Raw genomic sequence first — 26,171 nt, forward strand, 5'->3', positions numbered from 1 at the left:
TTTGTTCTTAGTGTCTGTTCTTGTGCAGCCAGTATTAAACCCTCTGTTTCTTTCTTCAAGTTGCCATTCTTAAGCCATTGCCAGGTCTTGGTGATGTCTGATTTTCCACTTATATTGTGCAAATATTGGCCATGCAGGGGCTTATTTTTCCATTTTTCTGCTCGGTTCTTGAGTTGTTCTTCCTTGTAGGCCTGCTTTGTTTGATTGGTGTTTAATAGTTTCTCGTTCTTGACCATTTTAAGTGCATCTTCTTCACTGTCCTTTATATATTCTCTTTTCTCCTCCTGTACTGTTTGATGGACTTGCAGCATCCTATTATTATTATTTCTTGTTTACACAGTCAGACAGGTGTTATTGACTGGTTTGTTTTATCCAGACATCGACTCCTTCCCAAGGACCTGGGATGCCAGAATTTTATTGTCAATTGTTATAGATATCGTCGCAGAATATAGGCTGTTCCCAGTAAAGCTGCTTTTTGTAATTGGCTGGTGGTGATTTCTGTGGCCCCTATGGTGTTGAGGTGCTCATCAAGGTCTTTTGGAACTGTACCCAGGGCGCCAATTACCACTGGGATTATTTTGTTTGATGTTGTTGTTGTTGTTGTTGTTATTGTTATTATTATTTCAGAGCAGTGAGTGAAACACAAGTTAGTCTCAAGGCCAGACTGCTCTGCAAGTGTACCCAGTCAAAAAATGTGACTGAAGTTTCTTTAGTTGAGTGTATGGCTATGCTTGCTGCTCAGTAAGGGTGCTGCTCTGGCAGCTGTTGCAATGCTAGGAAGTAACATGAGGAGTCATCATTGTGTGTGAGTGAACAACTTGTGCCAATGATGTTACTGCAGAACAGGTACAGTGGCTGGCAGTAGATTCTGGGCCAGTGATTCTTTTGTGGCCATTTTGGACTGTATTTGAAATGTGTGTTGTTCTGTGTTGAGAGGGACAGGTTCCCTTTTACTGTGTGCTTCTGCAGTGCTTTTCAAGGCGGGGTTGCAGAATGGCAATGCATAACTTGTGTGCATTCACTCTGTGAGTGTAGCTTGTTCCGGCCATAGGGAATTTGGCATTTCCTCTTCACAGGCCTCACAAGCCTTGGGCATTCAGGCCTCAGAAGAATGGGGAGGGGGTTCTGAGCACCCTGTTCCCCCTCCGTCTGCCAGGGAGAGGGAATACCTTGCTTTTCTCTGGGAGCCCATAGAAGCAGCCACCCTCCATCTCCACTGGCCTCCTCATCACTGGCTTCAGGCCCATTGTATATGTTCACACAGTGGCGGACTGGCCAGGGTGTCAGCTTGCCCGATGGCAAGTGGGCCCTGTGGGCCCCTGATGAAGTGGGCCCCCTTAAACATGAGACAATATGTTAAAAATGTTAATGACCTTTTAGTAGTTTGAGAATATAATAGAAGTTCCAATATTATTACTGTTATTACTATTATTACTCCCTCTTTTCCTCCAGAACTTGCCTGATGTATCCCTTCCAGACTCGCCCCTTCTCTGGCTGTCAGTCACAGACTCTGATTCTGCCTGCCATTAACTCTTTCTGGGCAGGCTCTGCTGGGTGGCACACAGACAGAACGTTTTTCTGGCTTTATTTTTCACTCCCATTTGTGGGATCCGTCACATGTCACAGTACATTTACTACTTTACCTTTTTCTTTTACCAGTTACACTTATAACAATTAATAAACACTTTTTATCACCTTTGCAATATCAATACACATATCATAGTTATATTCAGAAATACATTTTGTGGATATCACATCCCATTACCTGAACTTTAGGTAAACCTTCTGGAGAGTGCATCAGCCATGATGTGGACTGCATGAAATATGCTTTTGAACTACCTGTTAATGTGTAAAATGTTCAGTACAAGGAAACTATTTAAAAATATCCACCATTTATTTAAAATTTTTTAAAAATTAAAAATTCAATTATAACAATCTGTACTGTATACTGCCAGTAATATGTACAATATATGTACACTGTAATTACTAAAAAATATACATTTATTTCACAAAATTTTTAATTGTACCTTTTTTCCACTTAAGTATTTTTTAAAATTTTATTTATTTCTTATAAAAAGTAAATGATGGCCTTATAGTTGTGGGTGGGCCCCCTTGTCTCCTGGCAAACAATATTTTTAGACCCAGAACGCCACTGTGTTCACAGGTCCCCACCTGTCTTAACCCCTCCCCTACCTTCCATTTGCAGCCTCTTGTATTCTGCCTGGTAGCCCTTAAAGGGGCCACCTTACAGGACTCAATTTCTTCTCCACAGGGTCTCTGCAGTGGGCAGGGACCTGCGAGCTCCTGGCTGCATCCAGGCAATGGGCCATTCATTGTTGGGCCATTCTGGCCCAGTCAAGGGCAGCTGTCCTCCTAGCTTCCTTGCCCTCCCCTGATGAGCTTTGGGGAAGAGCCCCAACAGGGAACAATGAGGAAACTTGAAACTCCTCAGTGTTCCCCATGGGTAACTCCTAGGGACACTAAAGCTGATTGGATGATAGGGCATTAGGGGTGCTACCTACCACCCAACCCACAAAGGAAATGGGCAAGTGGGCAATTTTAAACACATTTTTAATAGGGTCCTATGGTGGTTTTGGTGAAAGGTTAAAAGATTGCTTAAAATTACCCACTTGCCCATTTCTTTTGTGGATTGGGTGGAAGGTAGCACTCAGCATGCCCTACCACATAACCCACTTCGTTGTTCCTAGGAATGACCCATGGGGAACAATTAGGTGTTTTGAGTTTCCCCATTGTTCCCTATGGCCCAAACACTCAAAATATTTTAAGTTATTTCGCCAAAACAGCTGGGTCAACTGCTGTTTTCAATGAAACATTTTGGACATTTGCGTTTCATTTCGAGCTTATGCAAAATCCATTTCATGCACATCCCTACGCATTTCTCAGCAACCAGCTCTGCCACCTCTCAGGGGTGTAGATACAGGTGAGGGGGCCCATGTTCACCCCTTTCTCTGGTGGCTCCTCGGAGTTTGGGAGATAATGAAGAAAATTGAGAGGGATGGAGCTGGTGGGGGGCTCAGGAGCTGGGGGGGCTGGGTTCTTTGAACCCATCTGGTCAATTATAGCGACACCCCTGCCACCTCTCATGAATTTCCCTCCAGAATGCCCCATTAATCATGCTACATCACGATGTAGTGTTATCCCAAGGGAGGTTCCAGGAAGAAAAGGGCATCACCAGTAGGCTGAGAAATGTCTCAGAAGTACTCAGCCCTCCCTGAAAAATGAGCAAAATTGCCTTCCCTTTTTCACTGCTTGCGAATGAGGAAAAGAAAATGGAGGTGCATTTTGGAGCAGCCTCAATGTATTCTAGGTTGTTTTCTCAGTTCATATGAGGCAGTGGTGAGGCTGAATCGGTCTGGGCCTCTCACATTAATCTGCTGAGTGCCCTGGAACATGTCCCAGAATCCTCTGCAATACCACCATATGATGAATCAATGTGGAGGCAATTCCTTGCAGGTAGAAAGTTTGAAGACACTGCTTTAAGCAAACTAGGGCAATGATAATTATTTGTTTATCTGGAGTTTATCTTACACTGGCACAATTATGATGGACCATTATAAATAACACAGGGGGGAGATTGCATCATAAAATCAAGGTGCAATCCAGATACCTTGTGTGTTTAAGTTGAAATCAATGGCTTTCATTTCATATTACCCATCCTGGGGGTCGTCTATGAATCCAGAAGTGGTATTAGGAACAAAAGCTGAACATACAATTTATGGTGAATTCGGAACACTGGAGATGGCCCAATGCACTAAGCACTTCTGACAGGGCTGCTCTTTTGCATGAGCTGGTATCATTGCCTATAGAGAAGGTGCCAAGAATTCAAGCTGAGCATGGGAGACCTTTCTCATAGAGCAGTTTTAATGAATGTACAGAAACTGGAGAGGAAGCCATTATAAGCCTCATCTTCATTTGTTCTTGGTTTATCATATCCTAGCCAGGATTTTCAGCTCTTTGCATTGCCTGTTAGGCTTCACTCTGAATAAAAATCAACAGGAGAACTTGATTGTTCATGGTTTCTCTTTTCTTACCATCATAAATTGCAGACAGGGAATAATCTTTGCTAGTTCTTCTCATCTACCAAATTAGATGGGCACCAACCAGAGGCGTAACTATAGGGGGGGGCAGGGGGGGCACATGCCCCGGGCGCCATCTTTTCTGGTCACGTGGGGGGCGCCGCCATGACCAAATTAAAATTTTTTTTTAATTTTTTGTTAATACAAATGTTTCCTGGTCAGTGCAGCAGTGCTGCAGCAGTCAAGGGAGCGCGTCGGTGCCCCCTTCCCCATGACCGTTCCTTTCCGCGCCGCCTGCGCCCCCCCCCCCATTGCTTTGCTGGTGCCTTGCGGCCAGTCGGTGGCCTGACTTGGCGGCGGTGGCGGGCGCTTGTGAGGAAAAACCTAAGTATAATGTAGTATGTTGGGGGGGCGGTGGTGGGCGCACGATGGGGGGGGCGCCATTTCAGTGCTTGCCCCGGGCGCCATTTCCCCTAGTTACGCCTCTGGCACCAACTTCATTTCATGCTTGTGCTGAGTGCGAAGGGAGGAAAATGAAATGCGGATAGGGGAGCTATGTTGGAGAGACTGTTTCAACTAAAAATGGCACAAGATCAAAATATAGTAAGTGAGGTGCAATGAGACATCAAATGGTAGGCAGACCCAGATATCTAACTAGCTCTGAACAATTAGTGAACTAGAAAGCTCTTACTTTGTAGCATTTACACAAGGTATCACCAAAAAGAAAAAAGCTCATTTTGTTCCATTTTCTAATTGCCTGTGAGGACTATGTCTAATACCCTGACATGAATATTTAATGTTATCCACCCTAAATATGTCATGTTCAATAATATTCAAACTGCTTCTCTGACAAATCTGCCTCTGCTTATAAGGTGCAAAGAGCTTCCGATGTCTGGTTTGCATTCTGAATTATGCAAAAATATTGGGATTCTTGCGCTTAATAATAATGATGAGAATGTGTTTGGTGTCCTATGGAAGTATCTCTTGGCAGTATGCAGACATGTAGATCCATGGATCACAAAGCATTTAATTTCGCCCATCCTCCTGCATGGCTGCATGGCTGCTGCTGTTTGGCAGGGGTGAGTAGGCTTAGAGATTGCAGTCATCGAACTCCTAGTTTGGCCCTGAGAAATGGATCTTGTACTCATCTAAGTAGCAGAAGAAAGGAGCCTGGCAAAACTCCCCAGAAAGGGTGTTCTGCAATTTAGATGCCACAACACAGAAGGGCCCTGCACATCTCTAACAATGTGTAGTGCAAATTGTTTCTTGTTAAGGATATAATGTTGGCCTTCAGTCCCATTTTAATGTTACTTGGGTAAACTTAATTTTCGCTGAGTCACACCCCATTGTGATCTTGTGTGTAAAAGACCTAGGGATTTTCTGTGCTTTCTGCTCAGCAGTGAGCCCCCTCATCCCTGTGGCCAAATGAAAAATAAGAAGGTGATACGTCTGTAATACACTTGTTAGTAAATCTTTGCAGTGCAAACGGTTCTCTCTTCATTCCTGACTTTTTCCCTTCAAGCTGTAGTCAGCTTTGCCCTGAGCAAACATTAATTGATTCGAATAAATCCCTTCTATAGAAATAGGGGACGAATGTCAGAAGGGAAGTCATGGAGTCTTGGACAGCATAGCAGCACAAGTTCCCTTAAGCAGTTAATGGTCCGTACTTAATCATCTGGAAACAGAATTTCACTTTCAATGTTCCATTAGGTTTACAGCAGCCAGATTAATAACGTTAAATAGTAAATATTCTGAAGCAAAGTTCCCAGGATCAATTTAGTATCCGAAGGTAAGTGGCTCTATTCTGGAATTTACTTAACTGAAAAGTGCTGGTTGAAAAGGGCTAAATGAATTAATGCCACACAGAGAAGGGATTCCCTCAGTCTCTCTGAAATAATTCATTAAGAGGCTTTTTTCCCTTCTTCACCTGTGGCTGAAATCGGTAAATCGGAAAGAGCAGGACTAATGAGAGTTATTCCCCTCTGCTACAACTGTAGCATAATTTCCTTCCTAACTGTCACTCCTAATTTTCAAATGAATCTTAATTGCAAACTGAATTTTAACTGCAAGGCAGTTGCTTATTAAAGGCACGGCTTCTTGGGTCTCTTCAGAGGTATCAACACATTGAGCCACTGTGCTGTCCTGAGGGTGATTTTATCCCACATTTAATCACTATACTGAACTTGGCATACCGCACTTAGGGATGTGCAAAAGTGCCTTGAGAAGTGTCATGGGAGCTGCTGTTATGCAGAATGGATAAAAGCATGAATGGGAAGTCAGTGGGAATGGGAACAGATGACTGTCCTATCCCATTGCCATCTTGTTATGATAGTTGCAGAGTCCATGGTATCCATCCCTGCTGAGCTTTCTGGACACACTTTCTCCTTCCCTCCGCCATATGCCTCAGTGTTTGCCCCCCTCCAGGTCTCTCTCTTTATTGGCTGGACTCTTGTACAGGAGCCTCAGCCCACTACATAGGCCCATCTTTGTCTTTCTCTATATAATTGCTCTAAATAGCTCAGCATACAGGTGGCAGTCTCATGAGAGCTGGTCTTGTGGTAACAAGCATGACTTGTCCCCTTAGCTAAGCAGAATCCACCCTGGTTGCATATGAATGGGAGACTAGAAGTGTGAGCACTGTAAGATATTCTGCTGAAGGGATGGAGCCACTCTAGGAAGAGCATCTAGGTTCCAAGTTCCCTCCCTGGCATCTCCAAGATGGGGCTGAGAGAGATTTCTGCCTGCAACCTTGGAGAAGCTGCTGCCAGTCTGTGAAGACAATACTGAGCTAGATAGACCAATGGTCTGACTCAGTATATGGCAGCTTCCTATGTACATGTTCCTATGTTCCTATGAGCATGGAAAGCCTTTCCGAGAGGTTGCCTGGACCTCATGCGATCCCCTCAGACGCATCCTTCTAGTCCCTTTCTCACCCGATCTCACTGTCACTATCTGCACCGCCCTTTTTTGCATCGCTCAGCAGCTTTCCAGTCACCATTTCTTGCTGTTCTCACCTGCAGCCATTGCTTGTCAGACCCCCAACCACAGATGTATGCCATTTATGACCCACCAAGCAAACTGCACCAGCCATGTATTGTGGCCTGTCAGATACTAGGGGTGTGCACAAAACCGGTTTGCCCAGTTCGGTTTGAGTTTGAACCGGACTTGAACCGAGCCAGGCATGTTCGAATGAGGGGCCCATCTCAGCTCCAATTCAAGCCAGTTCAGGGGTTCTAGAGTTTTACAAAACTCATCCAGGTCATCTGGCCATGCAAATGGCCAGGGTGTATGTGCAGCAGCCGCCAAAATGGCCACGACCACCTCAGAAAGGGCCAAAGCAGCCCAAAAATGGGCTGAAATGACCCTTCAGAGACCAAGGGAAGCTGGTTAGGGGAGGGGGAACTGCCGGAGACCCCTCCGGCCACAGCAGCACCCCCCAAGGTCACCACTGAACCTGGCAGTGAGTAAAAAATAATAATAATGATTTTTAAAACTCTAGAACCCCTGAACTGGCCCCAAGCCAAACTGGGTCTGTTCCAGTTTGAGGGTGCTCGATCAGTTCAATGCTGAGCTGGCTTGAGGTTGAGCTGGTTCACACAACCCTACCAGATACCTGACAACCTGCTAACTGGGCAAAAAGAGTCACCTTTTTAACGTGGTGATTCGCTTTATTTAACAGGGGGAGAGTAACTGGCCCTCTCCACCCAGCCAGCCCAGTACCTCCAGTGACTGTTGCTGGTGTCTATCTTATGTTTCTTTTGAGATTGTGAGCCCTTTGGGGAAAGGGGTCCATCTTATTTATTTATTTACTAGTGACTGTTAAGCCCGTTACATTAACGGGTGCTAGAAGAGTTGTGAACAGGGGAGCCAGCTGCACGCCTGCGCTGGCTCAGTCCTCTCTCTGACTCGCTGGAGAGAGGACGTCCGTAGCAGCTCCTAGGCTGGTCAGGAGCACCTGGCCAGGCCTAATAGGAGTGGCTGCGCTGGGGGCTGTAGCAGCGGCGGAGGGCTCTTAAGCCCCCCCGCTGAGAATCAAGGGCAGCCCCCTGCTTAGAGGCCATGGGTGCGGCCTCCCTCAGTGGCGCCGCGGACGCGGCATAATCGAGCAGCCGCTCCCGGGGGCTGTAGTGGAGGCGGAGGGCTCTTAAGCCCTGCCGCCGGGGATCCAGGGCGGAGAGCAGCCTCTCCGCCACTGGAGTGGCTGTTCCGGGCAGCGCCACAGACGCAGCCCAATCCGAGCGGATGCTCTTGGGGGCTGTAGCGGCGGCGGAGGGCTCTTAAGGCCTGCCACCGGGGATCCGAGCGGCCTCCTCACCAGCGGAGCGGCGCGCGCACCACACATGCGCAGAACACCTGCAAGAGACACGAACGCAGGTACCTTAGGGTTTTATTATATAGGATTATTTGTCTGTGTAAAGCGCTTTGGACACTTTTGTTGAAAAGCGGTATATAAGTTGATGATGATGATGATGATGAATGAATAATTACAAACTCCCTGATGAATTCTCCCAGTAAGCATCAAAAACAGTGCTTATCAAGCTCCTGGTGGGCAGGCATAAACAACCGGTGGCCCCATTTGGTTGGTAGGCCACCATTTGTGATGGCCTGTGTTGGGAGAAAATGCATAGTGGAAAACTGAAGTATTTCTCTATAGATCTATTCTAGGATCCATTTTAATATTTCTTATTTATTCGATTTCTATACCACCCTTCCAAAAATGGCACAGGGTGGTTTACACAGATAAATTTTGTAAGAGAAGCTGCATTTATATTTAGAGACGGGGGAAGGAGCTCAGAATTTTAGGTCTTTTTAGGCATCAACATATGCCTCAATATTAACCTAGGTTCCAGTATGGAATTGGGCCAGTCTTTAGGTTGCTCACCTAGGGAGATCCTCTCCTCCTGCTGATAGGTGGGTTTTGAAAGTACATCTATTCAAACAGGTTTTTAATCTAGTGCTCCTCTGTTCCAATTTTTTTTGAATCCAGTGCTCAAAAAGTAGGGTTTCTTATTGCATTTTCTTATTTTATTGTTTATGTGCTTATCTCAGTCAATTCTGTGCTTTATTTCTGGAAAAGTGGGATAGAGATGAAATAATAATGACAGACTTGATGAGGAAAATTACTCAAAGTAATTCCACTGAAATTTCAGTGACAACTTTGAGTAATTTTCCCTATCATGTCAGCCAGTAACAGCAACAATAACAATAAATGCCAAAATTGAGAGACTCTAGCAATGGTAAAGCTGTGTTTCCTCTTTCACATTTTGAAACAGAAAATGAATTTTGAGGGTGAGGGGCCAAAATTCACCCACACTCTCCCAGCTCCGCTTGGCTCCTAGCTGCCATGGTTGTTTCCCCAGAACACTCTGGAACTATGCTACATCATGACATAGCATCATTTTAGGACATTCTGGTGAAACTATGCAGGTGGCTATCAGCTGGTAGGAAGACTGGCAGTGAATTTTGTGCCATATGCTCAAAATTCACCCCACCTCCCAAAATCGCCAACATCCCCCTGCCATTTATACCACCTCCAAATGGGATGAGTAAAATGTGGACTCAATTTCATCTCAGCCCTAAATTTTATATATATATATCTCCAATTGTTCTAGCCCTCTTTATGTTCACAAAAATGTAAGCCATTTTTTTTTTAATTTTGTAAAAGGCTCCCTAGGATACATGTCACTGTCATAATATGTAGGGCATCTATAACCTTAATTTGAAGGATATCTAAATTGAGTGAACTGATATGTGTCAGTGAGAGAGAGAGAAAAGGAGAGAGAGATTGCTTTTGGCTTGTTAATTCTGATAGGCATTAACCTCCTATTAACACAGACAAGAAAGGTCTTTATTTGGGGCTTTCTGCAGGACATGATAGACAACGATGTTAAATTTGCAATCATCTGTTTTCTTTTTGAAAAACTGCTCTGTAATTGCTGATATTGTCATTGTGATTTTTCCCCCCTATGAAGACAACATCGGGTAGTATTTTTAGCATTGCAGTGCCCTCTAATGCCTCATTGGGGTGATGATTGGGAAACACAGTCATGTCCCTGAGTTACAGAGAACCTGCCAGAAGCTAATGCTATGTATCGAAATGGCCCTATAGAACGCTTTATGTACTAGGTTACAACCACTCAATAGCTTAATTATGGAAGAAGTTAAGAAAGCAGCATATTATCTGCCTAGATCACAAATTTTCTTGAGATGAACGTATTACCCATCATGTGCTAACATTTTTTAGTAAATGCACCAATTATAACTTACAAATCTGTATATGGAGCAGTGGAGAAATCCATTCCATTATTGAATAATTATTTAGACTTTGTTCCTTAGGTTCATTTGAAAAGAACAGGAAATCCAAATACTACTCATTATCAGAATCATTGGACTATCACTAAAAATGGCAGTTCTGTTGTGTTTCCCCCTTCCATAAGGAATAATAAAACTCATAACTGGCTGGCAGGGATTGGAAATGCACAATATGATGACATCAGGACATGGGTAAATTCTATTCTATGGCTGCCTTCAGACAGACTGTCCACTCGCCAAGCACACCCTCCCAGATGATCAGAATCTAAAGTCTGAGTGCTGGGAAAGGGGGTGGAACTGACTGTGCGGGCTCCCTCCTACCTGGGGGGGACAGTCTGCGCCAGCCAATAGGCTGGCAGCCCACAGGAGGAGCTTCCTCCCTTGCCTCCAGTTTGGGGAACAATTCAAATCCAGACATAACAGAGGCAGGAATGGAACTTTGGTTGGGTGAGTGGAAATCCGAACAAACTGAGGGTTCATTCCCAGGTTTGGGGGCAAAATTGGAACTATGGTTGGGTCCAGGAATCACTGTTCTGATAATTAAAACATCATGGGGGCAGAACTGGAGGTTTGTTCACCTCCGATTTGGTGTGATGTCTGAAGGCAGCCTATGGCACATAGTATGAGAGCTTGACTTGAAGTTAATCCCCTTCTGGTTCCCATGCCTCAAAAGTAGTTTAGGCTGAGTACTACTGATTTGGTCAAAGCCTTGCTGAGCAGGAATTTGCTTCTGGGTCTCTCATCGCCAAGCCTTAGACTCTGGCTGCCTTTGAATGTAAAGAGAAAACAGGCGTCCAACAGACACACAGTTTATACACACACACACACACACACACACACACACACCCCGCACGCCTCCGAGACAATCAAAATCTCAGTCTGGGGGACTGCAGCACGTAGGGGGGAACTGGCTGAATGTGCTTCCTTCAGGCATGAAGGACAGACTCAGCAGCCAATCAGAGAAGGAGAGAGGGAGGAGCTTCCTTCCCTCAACTCCAGTTACAGTGAGTGTAGCCTTCAAACAACATGCTGCTGTCTTCAAATTTCAGGTAGGAGCAGCAAAACTGACAACAAACTGAAGCTTCAAATTGGAGTTTGGGGAGGGAAAGCTCAGGTCACTTTTGAGATGGGACCATGGTTGCACGCATTCGGACAACCATGAAATCCAACCCCTGCCTCATTCAACTCCAGTTTCACGTTACATGCGAAGGTGGCCGGTATCTATTTGGTTTTCCATCAATTTCTGCTTGTAGATTCTGGCCAATTAGCACAATCCCATTTCCTAAGTAACTTATATAATATTTGCAACACATTTCCTTTGGAGTCCCTGATTGTTATTCTTTTGAATCTCCCTGGTGGATGGTCTTGTTTTGAATGAGAAGGCTTGGCTGGCTGGCTTTTGGTTTTTTCCATCTCTGATTCTATTAATCCAAGTCAGGAGGACTGATGGATACCTAAGAGCCAAAATCAAGATGGTAGAGAAATTGTATTGGGCTAATGTCCACTGGAGCAGAAATATGCAAAAAAATGGCTGAGATCCCCACTAAGTTACTTAACTTAGTGAGCCCTTTGGGGACAGGGATCCATCTTATTTATTTATTATTTCTCTATGTAAACCACTCTGGAAACTTTTGTTGAAAAGCAGTATATAAATTGTTGTGGTTGTTAATAGTACTACTCAGAAGTTGCTCTAAAGGAGTACTTAATTCCAGTAGGAGTAACTTGGACTGGCTATCAGTCATGAACTCTTAAACCTGGAGTTCTCAAACTTGGGTTCCCATATGTTGTAGGCTGTGGATGATGGGAGTTGTAATGTAGCAACTTCTGGAAACCCAAGTTTGAAAAACCCCTGTCTCAACCTGAAAACCTGGATGAACGTAAGGACTCTGTTGGATCAGACCAAAGTTCCCTCTTGTCCAGAATCCTGCTTCTGACAAAGATTAACTAGATTTCTCCAGGTACTCTGCAAGAAGGGACTCCTGATACTGCTGCTACTCAGCAACTGCCATTCAGTGACATATTGCCTCTGAATATGGAGGCTCCATTTAGCCATCATGGTGAGTAGCTGTTAGCAGACCAATCCTCTTGAGTTTGTCATAGAAACATAGGAAGCTGCCTTATATCAAGTCAGACCATTGGTCCAGCTAGCTCAGTACTGTCTTCAGTGACTGGCAGGAACTCCCCAAGGTTAAAGGCAGGAGTCTCTTCCAGCACTGCCTATAGATGCCAGGGGTTGAACCTGGTACGTTCGGCGTGCAAGCCTGCAGATGCTCTTTCACTGAGCTGTGGCCTCATCCCCTAAGGGGAATATCTTACAGTGCTCACACATGTGGTCTCCCATCCAAATGCAAACCAGGACAGACCCTGCTTAGCAAAGGGGACAATTCATGCTTGCTGCCACATGCTTTCCTCCTCTAATAAAATAAAATGAAAATAATGGTGCAGCCTTCTGTGCCCTATGCCCATCCCTGAAGTTTGAAAGAGCAACAGCAGCACAAGAGTATGAATGAAGTGCTCATGTGCCATCAAGGCATGATTACCCACGCGACGAGGTAGTGGGGAGGGTCAGAGGCCAGGATGTGTCGTCCCGGCTCCTGGAAGTATTGTGATGCCCTGGGCAAGTGGGTGGTGCATCATGGGGATCCACCCTCCCCTCCCCAGGCTCCCCGCATGTGGCAGCCTGGAAAGGAGGACTGGTCTTGTGGTAGCAAGCATGACTTGTCCCCTTAGCTAAGCAGGGTCTGCCCTGGTTGCATATGAATGGGAGACTAGATGTGTGAGCACTGCAAGATATTCCCCTCAGGGGATGAAGCCGCTCTGGGAAGAGCAGAAGGTTCCAAGGTCCCTCCCTGGCAGCATCTCCAAGATAGGGCTGAGTGAGACTCCTGCCTGCAACCTTGGAAAGCCGCTGCCAGTCTGTGAAGACAATACTGAGCTAGATAGACCAATGGTCTGACTCAGTATATGGCAGCTTCCGATGTCCCTATTATCCTATGATCCAAAAAATGAGATTAAGAGCGCTCGCTCCCTTATCCTCATTTTAGAAGGTGGCTGTTTAGGCGGGTTTGCTGCCGTGGTGCCACCAGGATCAGGCCCAATCCCAGCGGGTCACACACACGTGCAAAACTGTGCTGGACCCCCTTAGCCCGGTTTTGCATGCATGTGTGAAAAGCCTCACAGTATAAAAAGGTGGAATCAGGTGAGAGGGAAGAAGCCACTAAGATAACTGGGCTCCCGTTCTAAGGCCCTTTTGAAGCATAGCCACCAAGTAAAGCAACGAAACTTTTATTCAAGGAAATATTCAAAAGGATAGTATTCTAGAATTATGTCCCCTGTACTATTTAACAAATAGTTGTGGGCCATTGCAGTTGAAGGATGTTGGCAATATCTGTAAACCCCGAAGACTTGACTGGAGCACTTGTAATCCAATCTTTCTTTTGTGTGTGATCATTATTATAAAAAGCATGTAAAATCGCTTTTACACAAAGCTTGAAATTATGACAACCTAAGTCAGAACTAGCTTTCACCATGCAGGAGGATTTGCGTCTAATTATTCCAAAGAACAATCTCTTTTTCCTCTCATCCACTCTTAATTAAGCTTTCAAGATGATACCTCAGATCTGAAAGAAAAACAACTCGGGATTTATTTATTTTTTTAAGCAAATCTGACTTGGTTAGTAACAAGACACAGATGATCTAACTCACACTTGTGCTTTTAGTGTCTCAAAAGTCGTTTCTGTCATGCCAATCAACCTGCTAAAAAGTGCAAATCATTTTGAGGCAAAAACTGTGAATTTATATGTTGATGTGGTAGAAACTGTCAAAAGTCTAACAAAGCTGTCTTTGCCTTTCAGTGGAACATCCGGACAAAATGGCTAATGACCAAGGTAAGGTAGCTTTCTTCTGTCCTCTTTTCTCTTCGTGCCAAAGTGAAGGCTTTGTGTCATCCCCCCTCCTTTACGTTCCACACTTCACCTGGCCAGCACACCTGATGAGGCAGACACTGGCATGATAATTAATCTTGTTAATGAAGTTCTGCTCGGCTGAGGCTGCTGTTTTGATGGGGAAGATGTAAATTTTCTAGAGAGGAAATTGTTTTGTCTCTTTTCTGAAGGACCAATTAAAATGTCAGGCTCCTTTGTATGAAATAAATTTTTCCCCCTCTCTGCTGCACTTCTGAATAATTCACATTAAGTATAATTAAGCTTGGCATAATTTCCAGGCTGATCTTACACCCTTTCATGGGATATAGCTTAAAGTTCTGGAGCCTCCCAGTTTAAAAAAAAAAAAATTAGACCATTAATCAACTTTTCTCTGCAATTGGCAGTTGATGTATAGTAAGAAATGCAAACTTTTTTCAAGTTTTTAAGGCATTTATTAGTAGCAGCAGCTCTGTGTGTGTGTGTGTGTGTGTTGATGTTTTTACTACAAGCTGATTCTTTGTAGCTGTTCGTTTCCTTTTGAAGGGGAAAAAAGATTACACTCTTTCACCATTCAGTTCCTGCGTAGGGGATAGTACCCCACTCCCAGCGCTGTCCTTAGAGAGCCCTGGCAGGGTGCGGGGCCTGGGGCAAATCAGCCAGTGTGGGGGCCCCCTTCCAGTTAATTCTAGTGGGGCCCGGGGTGGTCACCCTGCTTGCCTTGCCCTAAGGACAGCCCTGCCCCCTCCATGAAGGCCTCTGTTTCATGTGATATATTTTTCCACTTGAATATCCCTTCATCTACTAGTTAGGCCTGGTGTTTACCACATTGGAGTAACCAACTGATTAACATCCAGACTAATGCAGTGATGGAGCTCTAATGGTGTGCTGGTGCTATGGGGAAGGAGCAATTTTCAGGGGCATATTTTTGGGAGGCACAGAGAACTTCAGAGGGAAGGAGAGACTGATGGAAATCGCCCTCCCCTGCCCAGCAGTTGCTTAGTGTTATAGCACCAGCACTGCATTAATCTGGATGTCAGCCAATGAAAACTAAAATAAATTCCCCTTGTAATATGAGAATCAGGCCTTATTCTATGAGGGAAGATCAGAAGAGCCCTACTGGATCTGACCCAAGGCCATCATGCCTAGTCCAGCATCCTGCTTCCCATAATGATAGGCCAGATATCTCTGGTGAACCCACAAATAGAGCATTAAGGTAACAACCCTCCCCTGCTATTGACCCTCCAGCAACTGATTTACTGCCTTTGAATTTGGAAGTTCTGCATAGCCATCATGCCTTAGCTATAGATATCTATCCTCCATGCATTTAGCTAATCCCCTCTTAAAGCTATTGAAGCCAGTAGTTATCACCACATCCTGTGGCATTGAATTTCATATAATATCCCATGGCAATGAATTTCATGCATTAATTATTATGTATTGTGTGAGTTAGTTCTTCCTAAACACTTTTATTTTTACATATTTCTAATCCAGCACATTTTTTTTGTAGTTATAAAAATTTAAATATTCTGACAACAGGTTCAAAGGACACCAAAGGTCATTTGCTACACTACGAGAAGCTACTGGGGTGGTTTGGGTGAACTTCTCTGCAAGTAGCATCTATGTATGGTGAGGGAGTGAGATGATACGAGCCGACTCCACCCACTGGGTGCACCTGTCTAGGGCTGTCATATGGGAAAGAGGACAGGTATCCTGTACTTCTAAGAGATGCACAGAAGAGGAGAATTTTATCAGGTGCAGCTTGTCATGCAGGGGGAAGAAATGCAGTGCCTCTTGAAATTCCCTCTTTTGTGCTTCCATTGAAGCTGCAGGAGACCTGTCCGTTTGTCCATATGGAAGACATACCCCTTTCTCACTTCTGGACCTTTTTCAAAGTCCATGCTTTGGTGTCAACATTTGTATTGGGACTCTGGCAATAAAATTCCAATTCATCCAGGTCTGAACATTGTGATCTTCATTCCACATACACTCAATTCGTTAAGTGAACTTCCAGCCTGTGCATGTTAAATGTTATGTGTGCAGATCCATGCATGAATATACAGCAGGCCAGAGGTGGGACAGGAGTTCCTGATGAGAAGGGCAGGTGCAGTCTTGTTCCCATAATGCATCACCTCTACTTCTGAAGCTTCTTCAACCTATCCCCTTGATATTTATTTATTATTTATTTGTTTGTTCGATTTTTAGACTGCCCTTACAAAATAGCTCAGGGTGGTTCACAAACATCAAAGACCCTTTAAAACAATTTAAGAGCACTGGAAGGCCAGGCCAAACAGGTAGGTCTTTAGGGCTCTCCTAAATCCCAATAAAGAATTCAAATTACGGATGTCTGCAGGGAGCGCATTCCACAGTTCAGGAGTGGCTACAGAGAAGGCCCGCCTCTGGGTTGCCATCAGATGAGCTGGTGGCAACTGGAGCCGGACCTCCTCAGATGATCTTAGCGTGCGGTGGGGATCAGACCAAAGAAGGCGCTCTCTAAGGTAACCTTGACCTAAGCTGTTCAGGGCTTTAAAGGTAATAACCAGCACTTTGTATTTTGCTCAGAAACATATCGGCAGCCAGTGCAGCTGTTTCAAAACAGGCATAATATGGTCTCTCCGGGTTGCCCCAGAGACCAGCCTTGCTGCCGCATTTTGAACTAACTGAAGTTTCTGAACTACGTACAAAGGCAGCCCCACATAGAGCACATTACAGTAGTCAAGCCTGGAGGTTACCAGCTTGTGCACCACTGTTCTGAGGTCATCCCCCTCTAGGAATGGACGCAGCTGTCGAATCAGCCTAAGCTGATAAAAAGCACTCCTGGCCACAGCCTCCACCCGAGATACCAGAGTGAGGCCTGGATCCAGGAGTACCCCAAGCTGTGTACCTGCTCCTTCTGGGGGAGTGTAACCCCATCCAGCACAGTGAGATCTAACTCATTCCTCAGATTCTGAGCCCCTACAATGAGCACCTCCGTCTTGCTTGGATTCAGCTTCAATTTGTTCTCCCTCATCCAGCCCATTACTGCCTGTAGGCAGGTATTTAGGGAATGAACACCATTTCCTGATGAAGCAGATGAAAGAGAGAAGTAGATTTGGGTGTCATCAGCATACTGATAACACCCAGCACCAAATCTCCTGATGACCTCATCCAGTGGTTTCATGTAAATATTGAAAAGCATTGGTGACAGAATGGAGCCCAGAGGGACTCCATATAACAGCTCTCGGTGAGAAGAGCAACTGTCACCAAGCTCCACCATCTGGGATCTGCCCAAAAGACAGGAGTGGAACCACTGCAGAGCAGTGCCTCCTATCCCCAACTCCGCCAGGCGACCCAGAAGGATACCATGATATGCATGTGTTCTCAAGTGTGTAATGTGTTGTTGCCAAGGAAAAGTGTGAAAGCTTTGGATCTGCTTCATAACATAGCCTGATGTATTGTGGCTGACCTTTAGGACAACTGGTGTGAGTGGACGTGAGGGAAGAGTCCACATTATGGCCAACATGACACAAAAGGTCAGACCACCTTGAACAAAAAGATTACCCCCCAAAGTAACAATAACCATTTCCCCACACAGGCCCTATCTGGATTTCTCCTTGGGCAATCTGTTTAAGCTTTTGCATAAGCATGAGAACTGCTATAGAACTTGTGTATCACAGCATAGTAGGCAAGCCCTCCCACTAGCACTTGGAGGACCATAAGGGCAGTTCACCTGATAGACATTAGACTTCTCCTTCTCTAATTGAGGAGTTGGGTGCGCTCCTGACTTTTGATCTTGTGTTCGATAAAAACAAGGGGAGGAGAGCTGGTCTTGTGGTAGCCAGAATCAATTGCCCCCTTTCCTCAGCAGGGTCCAGCCGGGTTTGCACTTGAATGGGAAACTACATGTGTGAGCTCTGTAAAAATCCCTCTTAAGAGCACCTGCCTGCTTGCATGCAGAAGGTTCCAAGTTCCCTCCCTGGAATCTCCAAGATAAGGCTGAGAGTGACTCCTGCCTCAAACCATGGTAAAGCCTTTGCTAGTCAGCACAGACAATACTGAGCCAGATGGACCAATGGTCTGACTTGGTATAAGGCAGATTCCTATGTTCCTGAGGTTGGCAGTGCAGAGCTCGATTGTCAATCAAGCCTCAGCTGGGTAGGATGATGGCCCTGCCTACCTCATTCAGAAGCTGGGGGCAGAAGCTGAATAGGGCACACTCATCCCACCCTTGAACTGATGATCAAGCTTCCCACCATAAAAACCTTGTTTTTATCTAACACACGATCAAAAGTTGAGATTGTGCCCAGCCATTGAGTTACAGTAGGAAGCTTCTCCTATCCTAATGATGATAATGTGAACTGCCTTCATTTGTAAAACATCAGCAATGTAGCTTCCATCCATAGCTCTTGAGTGGCTGAAATGCCAGCCTTGGCTTAAATGCACAGTAAGGTAACTAGTTCTACTTATGTATTTAAAAATGTAATCCACACTCCCCAATCCTTCTGAGAAGATTCTCCAAAGTTTCTCCTTGGAAACAACCCTGACATTTCTCTTTGAATTGAAGTTTCGGTAAGGAGACACCTCTTCGGGCAGGTTCATACCTGAGGTTCCACTAACTGCCAGTTCCCTGTGAGTGCAACTGCACCCTTGGCAAGAGCTGCTACTTTCACACCACTCATGCCATCTAAAGCTGGAAATGTCATTTTATCCTGCAGCACAACCCGACATTTGTAACCTACTTCAAATCTAGGTTACAGAAAAAACAGGGATGCTAGAGGAAAGTGCTGCAGTATATGCTGACATTTCCTGTTTTGGATGGCATGACTAGTCTGAAAGTAGCAGCTCATGCTGGGAGTGTGTGTTCATGGGGCGTTGGTGGTTAATTCACCATTATTTGTGAACCTCCCCATCTCTTTTGAGAGGGATCTTGGGGTCGTGGTGGACAGCTTATTGAAAGTGTCGACTCAACATGCGGCAGCTATGAAAAAGGCCAGTTCCATGCTAGGGAGCATTAGGAAGGGGATTGAAAATAAAACTGCTAATATTATAAAGCCCTTATTAAAAAAAACTATGGTGCAGCCACACCAGGAGTACTGTGTACATTTCTGGTCATCTAAAAAAAGACATTGTAAATCTGGGAAAGGTGCAGAAGAGAGCAACCAAGATGATCAGGGGCCTAGAGCACCTTCCTTATGAGGCAAGGCTACAATAGCTGGGGCTTTTTAGTTTATAAAAAAGACGACTGCTGGCAGACATGCTAGAATATAAAATCATGCATGGTGTAGAGAAAGTGGATAGAGAGAGATTTCTCTCTCAGACACATAACACTAGAACCAGGGGTCATCCCATGAAATTGATTGATGGGAAATCTCGGACCCACAAATGGAAGTACTTTTTCACACAACACATAATCAACTTGTGGAATTCTCTGCCACAAGATGTGGTGTTGGCTACTAGTTTGGATGGCTTTAAGAGGGGTTTGGATAACTTCATGGAGGAGAGGTCTATCAACGGCTACTAGTCGGAGGGCTACAGGCCACCTCCAGCATCAGAGGCACGATGTCTCTGAGTACCAGTTGCTGGGGAGTAACAGCAGGAGAGAGGGCATGCCGTCAACTCCTGCCTGTAGGCTTCCAGCAGCATCTGGTGGGCCACTGTCTGAAACAGGATGCTGGACTAGATGGTCCTTGGGCCTGATCCAGCAGGGCTGTTCTTATGAATTACACTTTGAAGAAATTTTAATTCCAATCCTGCCATTGATTAAATTGTTCCTGCCAGCTTTAGCACCCAGTTACAAATGGACAAATCAAATAATCTCATGCTTGATCTTAATAGGCATTCTGGAACAAAAAGAAGATGCCATTTTTTTCATGCATCCTGGAGCAATTTCATGTAAACACAGATAGAATCAAAGGCAAGATTTTCTATCACTTGGGTGACAGCACAGCTAATTTTCCTGCCCGCACAGTATCAGCATAATAAATTGAGATTTGAAAAGTGAAATGTTAAAATAACAATGGGAGTGTGTTCTTGAAAAACAGAGATGAACTTTTCAAAGCAATTACTGTTGCTTTTCAAAGCATTGCTGCATGCTGTAATAGTTCAATTAAGATTTAAAGGGCCATGGATATCTCAGGGTTGGTTTTTTAAAGTTTCAAAAATAGCATTCAAAAGAGAAATGACAGCAGTAAAGATTCTGTCATTGAATGTGTTACAGTTTTAAATGAGGAAAGGAAATAGTTAAGGCAGGAACCTGAAGACGGATCTTTAAAGTCAGATTAAGAATTATGTGGCCACCTTTAGATCTGGGGCAAGGAAGAGAGCTGACCTTGTGATTGATTGATTGATTGAGTACCATCAAGTTGGTGTCGACTCTTAGCAAACCACATAGATAGATTCTCTCCAGGATGGTCTGTCTTCCACTTGGCCTTTAACGTCTCTCAGCGGTGCATTGCTGTCATAACTGAGTCTATCCATCTTGCTGCTGGTCGTCCCCTTTGCCAAGCAGGGTCCACCCTGGTTTGCATCTGAATGAGAGACTACATATGAGCACTGTAAGATATTCCCCTTAGGAGATGGAGCCGCTCTGGGAAGAGCATCTAGGTTCCAAGCTCCCTCCCTGGCAGCATCTCCAAGATAGGGCTGAGAGAGATTCCTGCCTGCAACCTTGGAGAAGCCGCTGCCAGTCTGGGTAGACAATATTGAGCTTAGATGGTCCAATGGTCTGACCCGATATAAGGCAGTTTCCTATGTCTTCCTATGTCTACCTTAATGACAGGCTGAACGTATGAACTGACTCTAAGAGTAGCTCTTTTGGTTCAAGCATGCAAAAGTCTCTTTGTGAGCTTTTGCAAGCTTCTGCTTGTATAACCTGTAATTCCCTTTGCTCCAAATATGTTAGACTCTCTGCAGAAAAGAACAGAGTCCCCACAGGGAGGCTAGCTGCCCAGTCTGAGAGTGTTCTTGTTTCATGTGGAGAAGTAAATAAGCATGCTAGATGAAAGTTAGATTACTTTGTGTAGGTGAGTATAACACTCCTCTGTCCACAGAAGCTTGAGTCCCCAGTAAGTAATAAGTATTTTCTTCTCCTTTCTCCAGGCCTTCCATTTGCTCATTCCTTTTCTACTATGGGGACCTAACTAATTAAATGGGATCCTGAAAAATAAAGAGGTTACCAACAGGGCTGGCAGGAAATGTGTTTGCATGCTGTAAAAAGTACTGGGAAATACTCCTTCCTCTTCAAGAAGTTGAAGCTCATAATCAGGCTTGGCACGTTCACGGTATAGCCATTTGTTAACAAAAGAATGCATGATGTCTCATTGTGACTGATTCTTTAGGGAAAGGACCAGGAGCCAGGAAACCACATCCTAATGAGGTGAATTATCACAAAGGCCTTTCTCCTGCCGCACGCATTAAGCAGGACTTTATTGGTAGCATCAGTCAGCTGTACGAAAGCCACTCATTTTTAATAAGCATATGCAGCACACACAGGGAAAAGCTGACACTGAGAACTCTTTCTAAAGTGTTGTGAAAATAGCAGGCAAGCATTCGGAATGAGTGGCATGGATACCAGCACTGCCGAATGAATTTGAGGCACGTCGGTGTGTGACATTCATAGAAAGATATACCATTTTGTTTGTGTCTTTTCATTTATTTTGGAGTTACTGTCAGACCCAGTTCCAGAGCATCCTTTGTTGTGATGGTGATATATGGCACCTCCATGTTAAGAAGCTGTATGCTATTGAATACCAATTGCTGGGGAGCAATAGTGGGGTGGCGGCTAATAGCCGAAATAGCCCACTTCTGGCTTCCAGGAAGCATCTGGTTGACCACTGAGGGGGAAAGGATGTGGCACTAAATTGGCTTTTGGTCAGATCTGGCAGGGCTCTTCCAAAGAGCAGGCAAGGGGGAGAGTGAGTGTGTGTGTGTGTGTGTGTGTGTGTGTGTGTGTGTGTGTGTGTGTGTGTGTGTGTGAACGCTTGCCACTATTTGTTAAGAGGTAACTTAGGAAGTTGCCTTATACTGTGTAATTGTAAGTCCATTGGTCCATCTAGCTCAGTATTGTCTATGCTTCCAAGGTTGAAGAAAGGAGTCTTTCTCAGTCCTGTTCTGGAGAAGCCAGGGAGGGAACTTGAAACCTTCTGCTCCCAGAGTGGCCCCATCCCCTAAGGAGAATAGCTTACAGTATTGACACATGTAGTCTCCCGTTCCAATGCAAACCAGGGTGGACCCTTCTTAGCAAAGGGGGAAAATCATGCTTGCTACCACAAGACCAGCTCTCCTCCTACTTATGTAGTGTGCATGCAATCACTTGCTGTGTTTGTCATCTTCATACAATGGTCAGAAGAGTTTTTCCACACATGGACTTTACGTGTCTCCGCTCCATGCTGCCCACCCATGCTGGTGCAGGGCTCCAAAACATCCAGTGGCATTGCTGCACAAGATGGCAGTACCAGGACTGCTGCCTCTTGCACAATCACATGTTGCACAGAACTTCAACTCGGAACAATACAAGTTCAATCAATCAATCATTTTATTTGCAGCCGTAAGCCAAACAAAATTAGAACTTTAAACAGTCACCATAGATAAATATACAGCATAAAATAACTAAAAGATCCACAATCAGCCTCCTAAAACCCCATGACGAGAGGTCAGTTTCATAGCCCCATATAAAAATATAGCAACCAGTTTGGTAATATCCACATTAACATCAGCAAGACATAAATTAAGATAAAATGAGTCAGGTCTTCCTGGGAACTGATCAAATAGTGGGGTCAATAATTCTTTCCTTGAGTCACGAAACAGAGGGCAGTACAAAAGCACATGAGCAACTGTTTCTAAACAGCCTTCTCCACAAGAACATAGCCCCAAAACAGGGGAATCCTTGCAAAACCTTCTAAGGAGCAAGGCAGAGGGTAAAACATTCAGCCTGGCTCTTGCAAAGACTGACCTCAGTTTAACCAGATGGAGCATGGAGAGATATTTAGCAGGCTGAGTTCAAGCAGGGAGGGAAATACAGGGAAATTGTGCATGTGTGATCCTAGAAGAGGCAGCCGCTTGGTTAGTGCCCCCTTATACAGCAGCATAACTGCATGTTTTGAAGCCCTACTGTGGCATGGGCAGGTCTGCTGCCACCCACATCACAGTGTGGAACATGTAAGCCATTTGCTCCAGATCAGAAATTCAGGAGGCACAATTCTCCTTGATGCTTAACAGGACACTATACAGAATTGGCATTCCAAGGAATCAGATGCATACTGTGGTGAGTTTCCACTTGGTATATGACATTCTGTGTTTGCCTCTTTAGTGATCCACAACCCATTTGAGTAAAATAATCTGTATTTAAAACTGAATCAAAATTGGATCAAAAATTGGATCAGAATATATTTAAAACTGAATCACTCCTAAAAGGATTTGCATTCTGCTTACCTCTGATGAAAGTCCGTTGATTTTGAAGCAAGTATTCCACAGTAAACAGAGCTTTGTGATCCTTTTGAATGCTTGAAGTTTCATACTCTGTTATCCTAAGTCTTGCAGCTTATGTTTGCAAGGAGGTCAGCAGTTTCACATTTGAGTTGTGAAACTCAGTCCTTAAAGGACTCTTGAGTGGATGCCATCTGGCCCTGGCAATCCTAAATCTTGTAGCAATAGCCAGCAAACTCTTTAGGATGGGATTAAGCAGCTGCTATGGCAACCAATGAAACATCACCAAACAAGCCTTTATTCTAGCATTCAGGAATAACACATTGGCATTAAAACCAGAAATGCAACTACAATATTGCAGCTTGGGGTGTCAGTTATAAATTAAATTGGTTTAAACTAGGCATGGGGAACCTCAAGTCTATTACATGTACAAGCCATCTCATCACTTACCTCATTACATAATGAGTCTTCATTTCTACCAACACCACCACTACTGGGAATGTGAAGCAGGGAAAAGCAACGTGATAAGGCAGAGTCATATTATGAAGACTTGCAAATGTTTCAGATGGAAATTACAATGGGGAGGCCATTACAACCATGATGTGTGCTTTGGCCTTTGGTAGATAATTCTATGTTTGATGATTAATTGATGTAACTTAGAGGAACAGACTCCATGTACTCCCACTGAGATCAGTGAGATTGCTTCAGAACTTATTCCCAAGGAACACGCTGAGACCCAGTTCAGATGCCTATAGGGACTAATTGAATATACCCCCCCGCCACATATCTAACAAATTCGCTTTCTGTAGATATGCAAGCCTTAGGGTGCATTTAACTGAGGGGTTTCCACATGTGCCTGCATCACATGTTACTTTGGATTTTGCTGTTAAGCCTGGTTGCATCAGTTTGATGCCTACTCTGGAAAGGGGATAAGCAGATTAGGGGTGTGCAAACCGGTTCAAGCTCAAACCAGGTTCAAGTCAAACTGCCTTGGTTTGAGCTTGAACTGGCCCAGCCCTCCAAAAAATGGGGGAGACTGCGGAGTCACCGCTGGCCTACCAAACCCCCAAGGAGCTGTGCCATCACCGCAGCGTGTGAGGTAACCTCCCACCTTTTTTCAACCCTGTAAGCTTCCCCAGGTGCTTGTAAAGGGGAATCCTTACCAGATTTTATCTTGGCAGGGGGCTTCACTGTGAATGATTCCCCTTTGCAATCCCTAAAACAGAGATCAACACGGTTCGACACCAGTTCTAGGAATGAACCAAACCTCCAGCCAATAGCTTGGTTCGAGTTCAGTTCGAACTCTTACCGAACTGCCCGGAGAGCTTCCACGCATACACCTAAAGCAGACCTGAGAAGATAGCAAACATTTTTTTAAAAGCAATATTTTCTTCTTCTTCTTCAAACAAACAAACAAACAAACAAACAAACAGGAGGGGGAGATTTTGAGAGGCTGGTATCTCTTTAGGGGAGAAGTCCCGGTGTGTGTGTCTAATGTCTGTGTTTGTTTTTCGCCAGGGCTTGTTTTGGTGGCTGTGTGGCTTTCAGCTTTAGTTTCACTTTTACCTAGATAAAGACAGTGGAGGAGCCAGTTAGGGATGAGGTGAGTCATATCTAGTGGGAGGGGCCACATTCTTGCTTAGCCTGGTCACCTCGGTTTGAAGCCGACTCTCTACATAAGATGAGATGGCCAGGGGAAATAAGTGACCAAAACTTTGCAAAAAAGGAATTAGCGAATAGGAGTTTTTTCATGGAGTTTAGCGGGAAAGTGTACAGAAATACTGTGTGTTCCACATGTAAAGCCAGCAAGACATGCAGAGCTGAGGTTTACAATGCATGGATGAGACAGTGGTACCAGGAGGAGGGGCTTAGATTGTTAGGCACTGGGATACATTTGGGGGCAAGATGAGCATGTACAAAAGGGATGGATGCCACTTCTACCAAGATGGAACCAAATTGCTTTTCAGGGACAGAGGCTAAAGAACTGAGTCAGATAGAAGTGGTGAGAGATGGTGTTCTAAACTGTCTTGAAAAATTAAAAATTAACAAATTTCCAGGGTCAGATGGCATCCACTCAAGAGTCCTTAAAGAACTCAAATGTGAAATTGCTGACCTCCTTGCAAAAATATGTAACTTAATCAGGGCTCTGTACCAGAGGACCAGGAAGCAGCCAATGTAACACTGATTTTTTTAAAAAAGGGATTCAGGAGGGATCTGGGAAATTACAGACCAGTTAGCTTTTTAGGATGGTGAAATCTAAAAGAAATTTCAAGGAGCTCCAAAAAGATCTTTCCAAACTGGGGGAATGGGTGACAAAATGGCAAATGTGATTCAATGTAAGCAAGTGTAAAGTGATGAATATTGGGGCAACCCCCCCCCCCAGCTTCACGTATACACTGATGTGGGCTGTGCAGTCAATGACTGGCCAGGAGATCTTTTGAAAGTGTTGATACAATGTGTGGCAGCTGTGAAAAGGGCCAATTCCATGCTTGGAATAATT

The 26,171-nt window shown here is 44.6% G+C and overlaps 1 protein-coding gene across 3 annotated transcripts in view; it reads left to right on the forward strand.

The window, feature by feature from the left end:
- DCC (DCC netrin 1 receptor) overlaps positions 1 to 26,171 on the forward strand; it is a 1,362,689-nt gene that overhangs the window by 1,222,683 nt on the left and 113,835 nt on the right. For 2 of the 3 annotated variants that reach the window (XM_053300601.1, XM_053300602.1), the window contains exon 21: positions 14,204 to 14,236. The exons of the other annotated variant lie outside the window; for it this stretch is intronic. In XM_053300601.1, coding sequence (XP_053156576.1) covers positions 14,204 to 14,236 — 33 coding nt within the window. The remainder of the gene's footprint in view (positions 1 to 14,203; positions 14,237 to 26,171) is intronic. 3 annotated transcript variants of the gene reach the window in all.

Source organism: Hemicordylus capensis, chromosome 2 (assembly GCF_027244095.1).
Source record: "Hemicordylus capensis ecotype Gifberg chromosome 2, rHemCap1.1.pri, whole genome shotgun sequence".
In the NCBI taxonomy this organism is placed as follows: Eukaryota; Metazoa; Chordata; class Lepidosauria; order Squamata; family Cordylidae; genus Hemicordylus; species Hemicordylus capensis.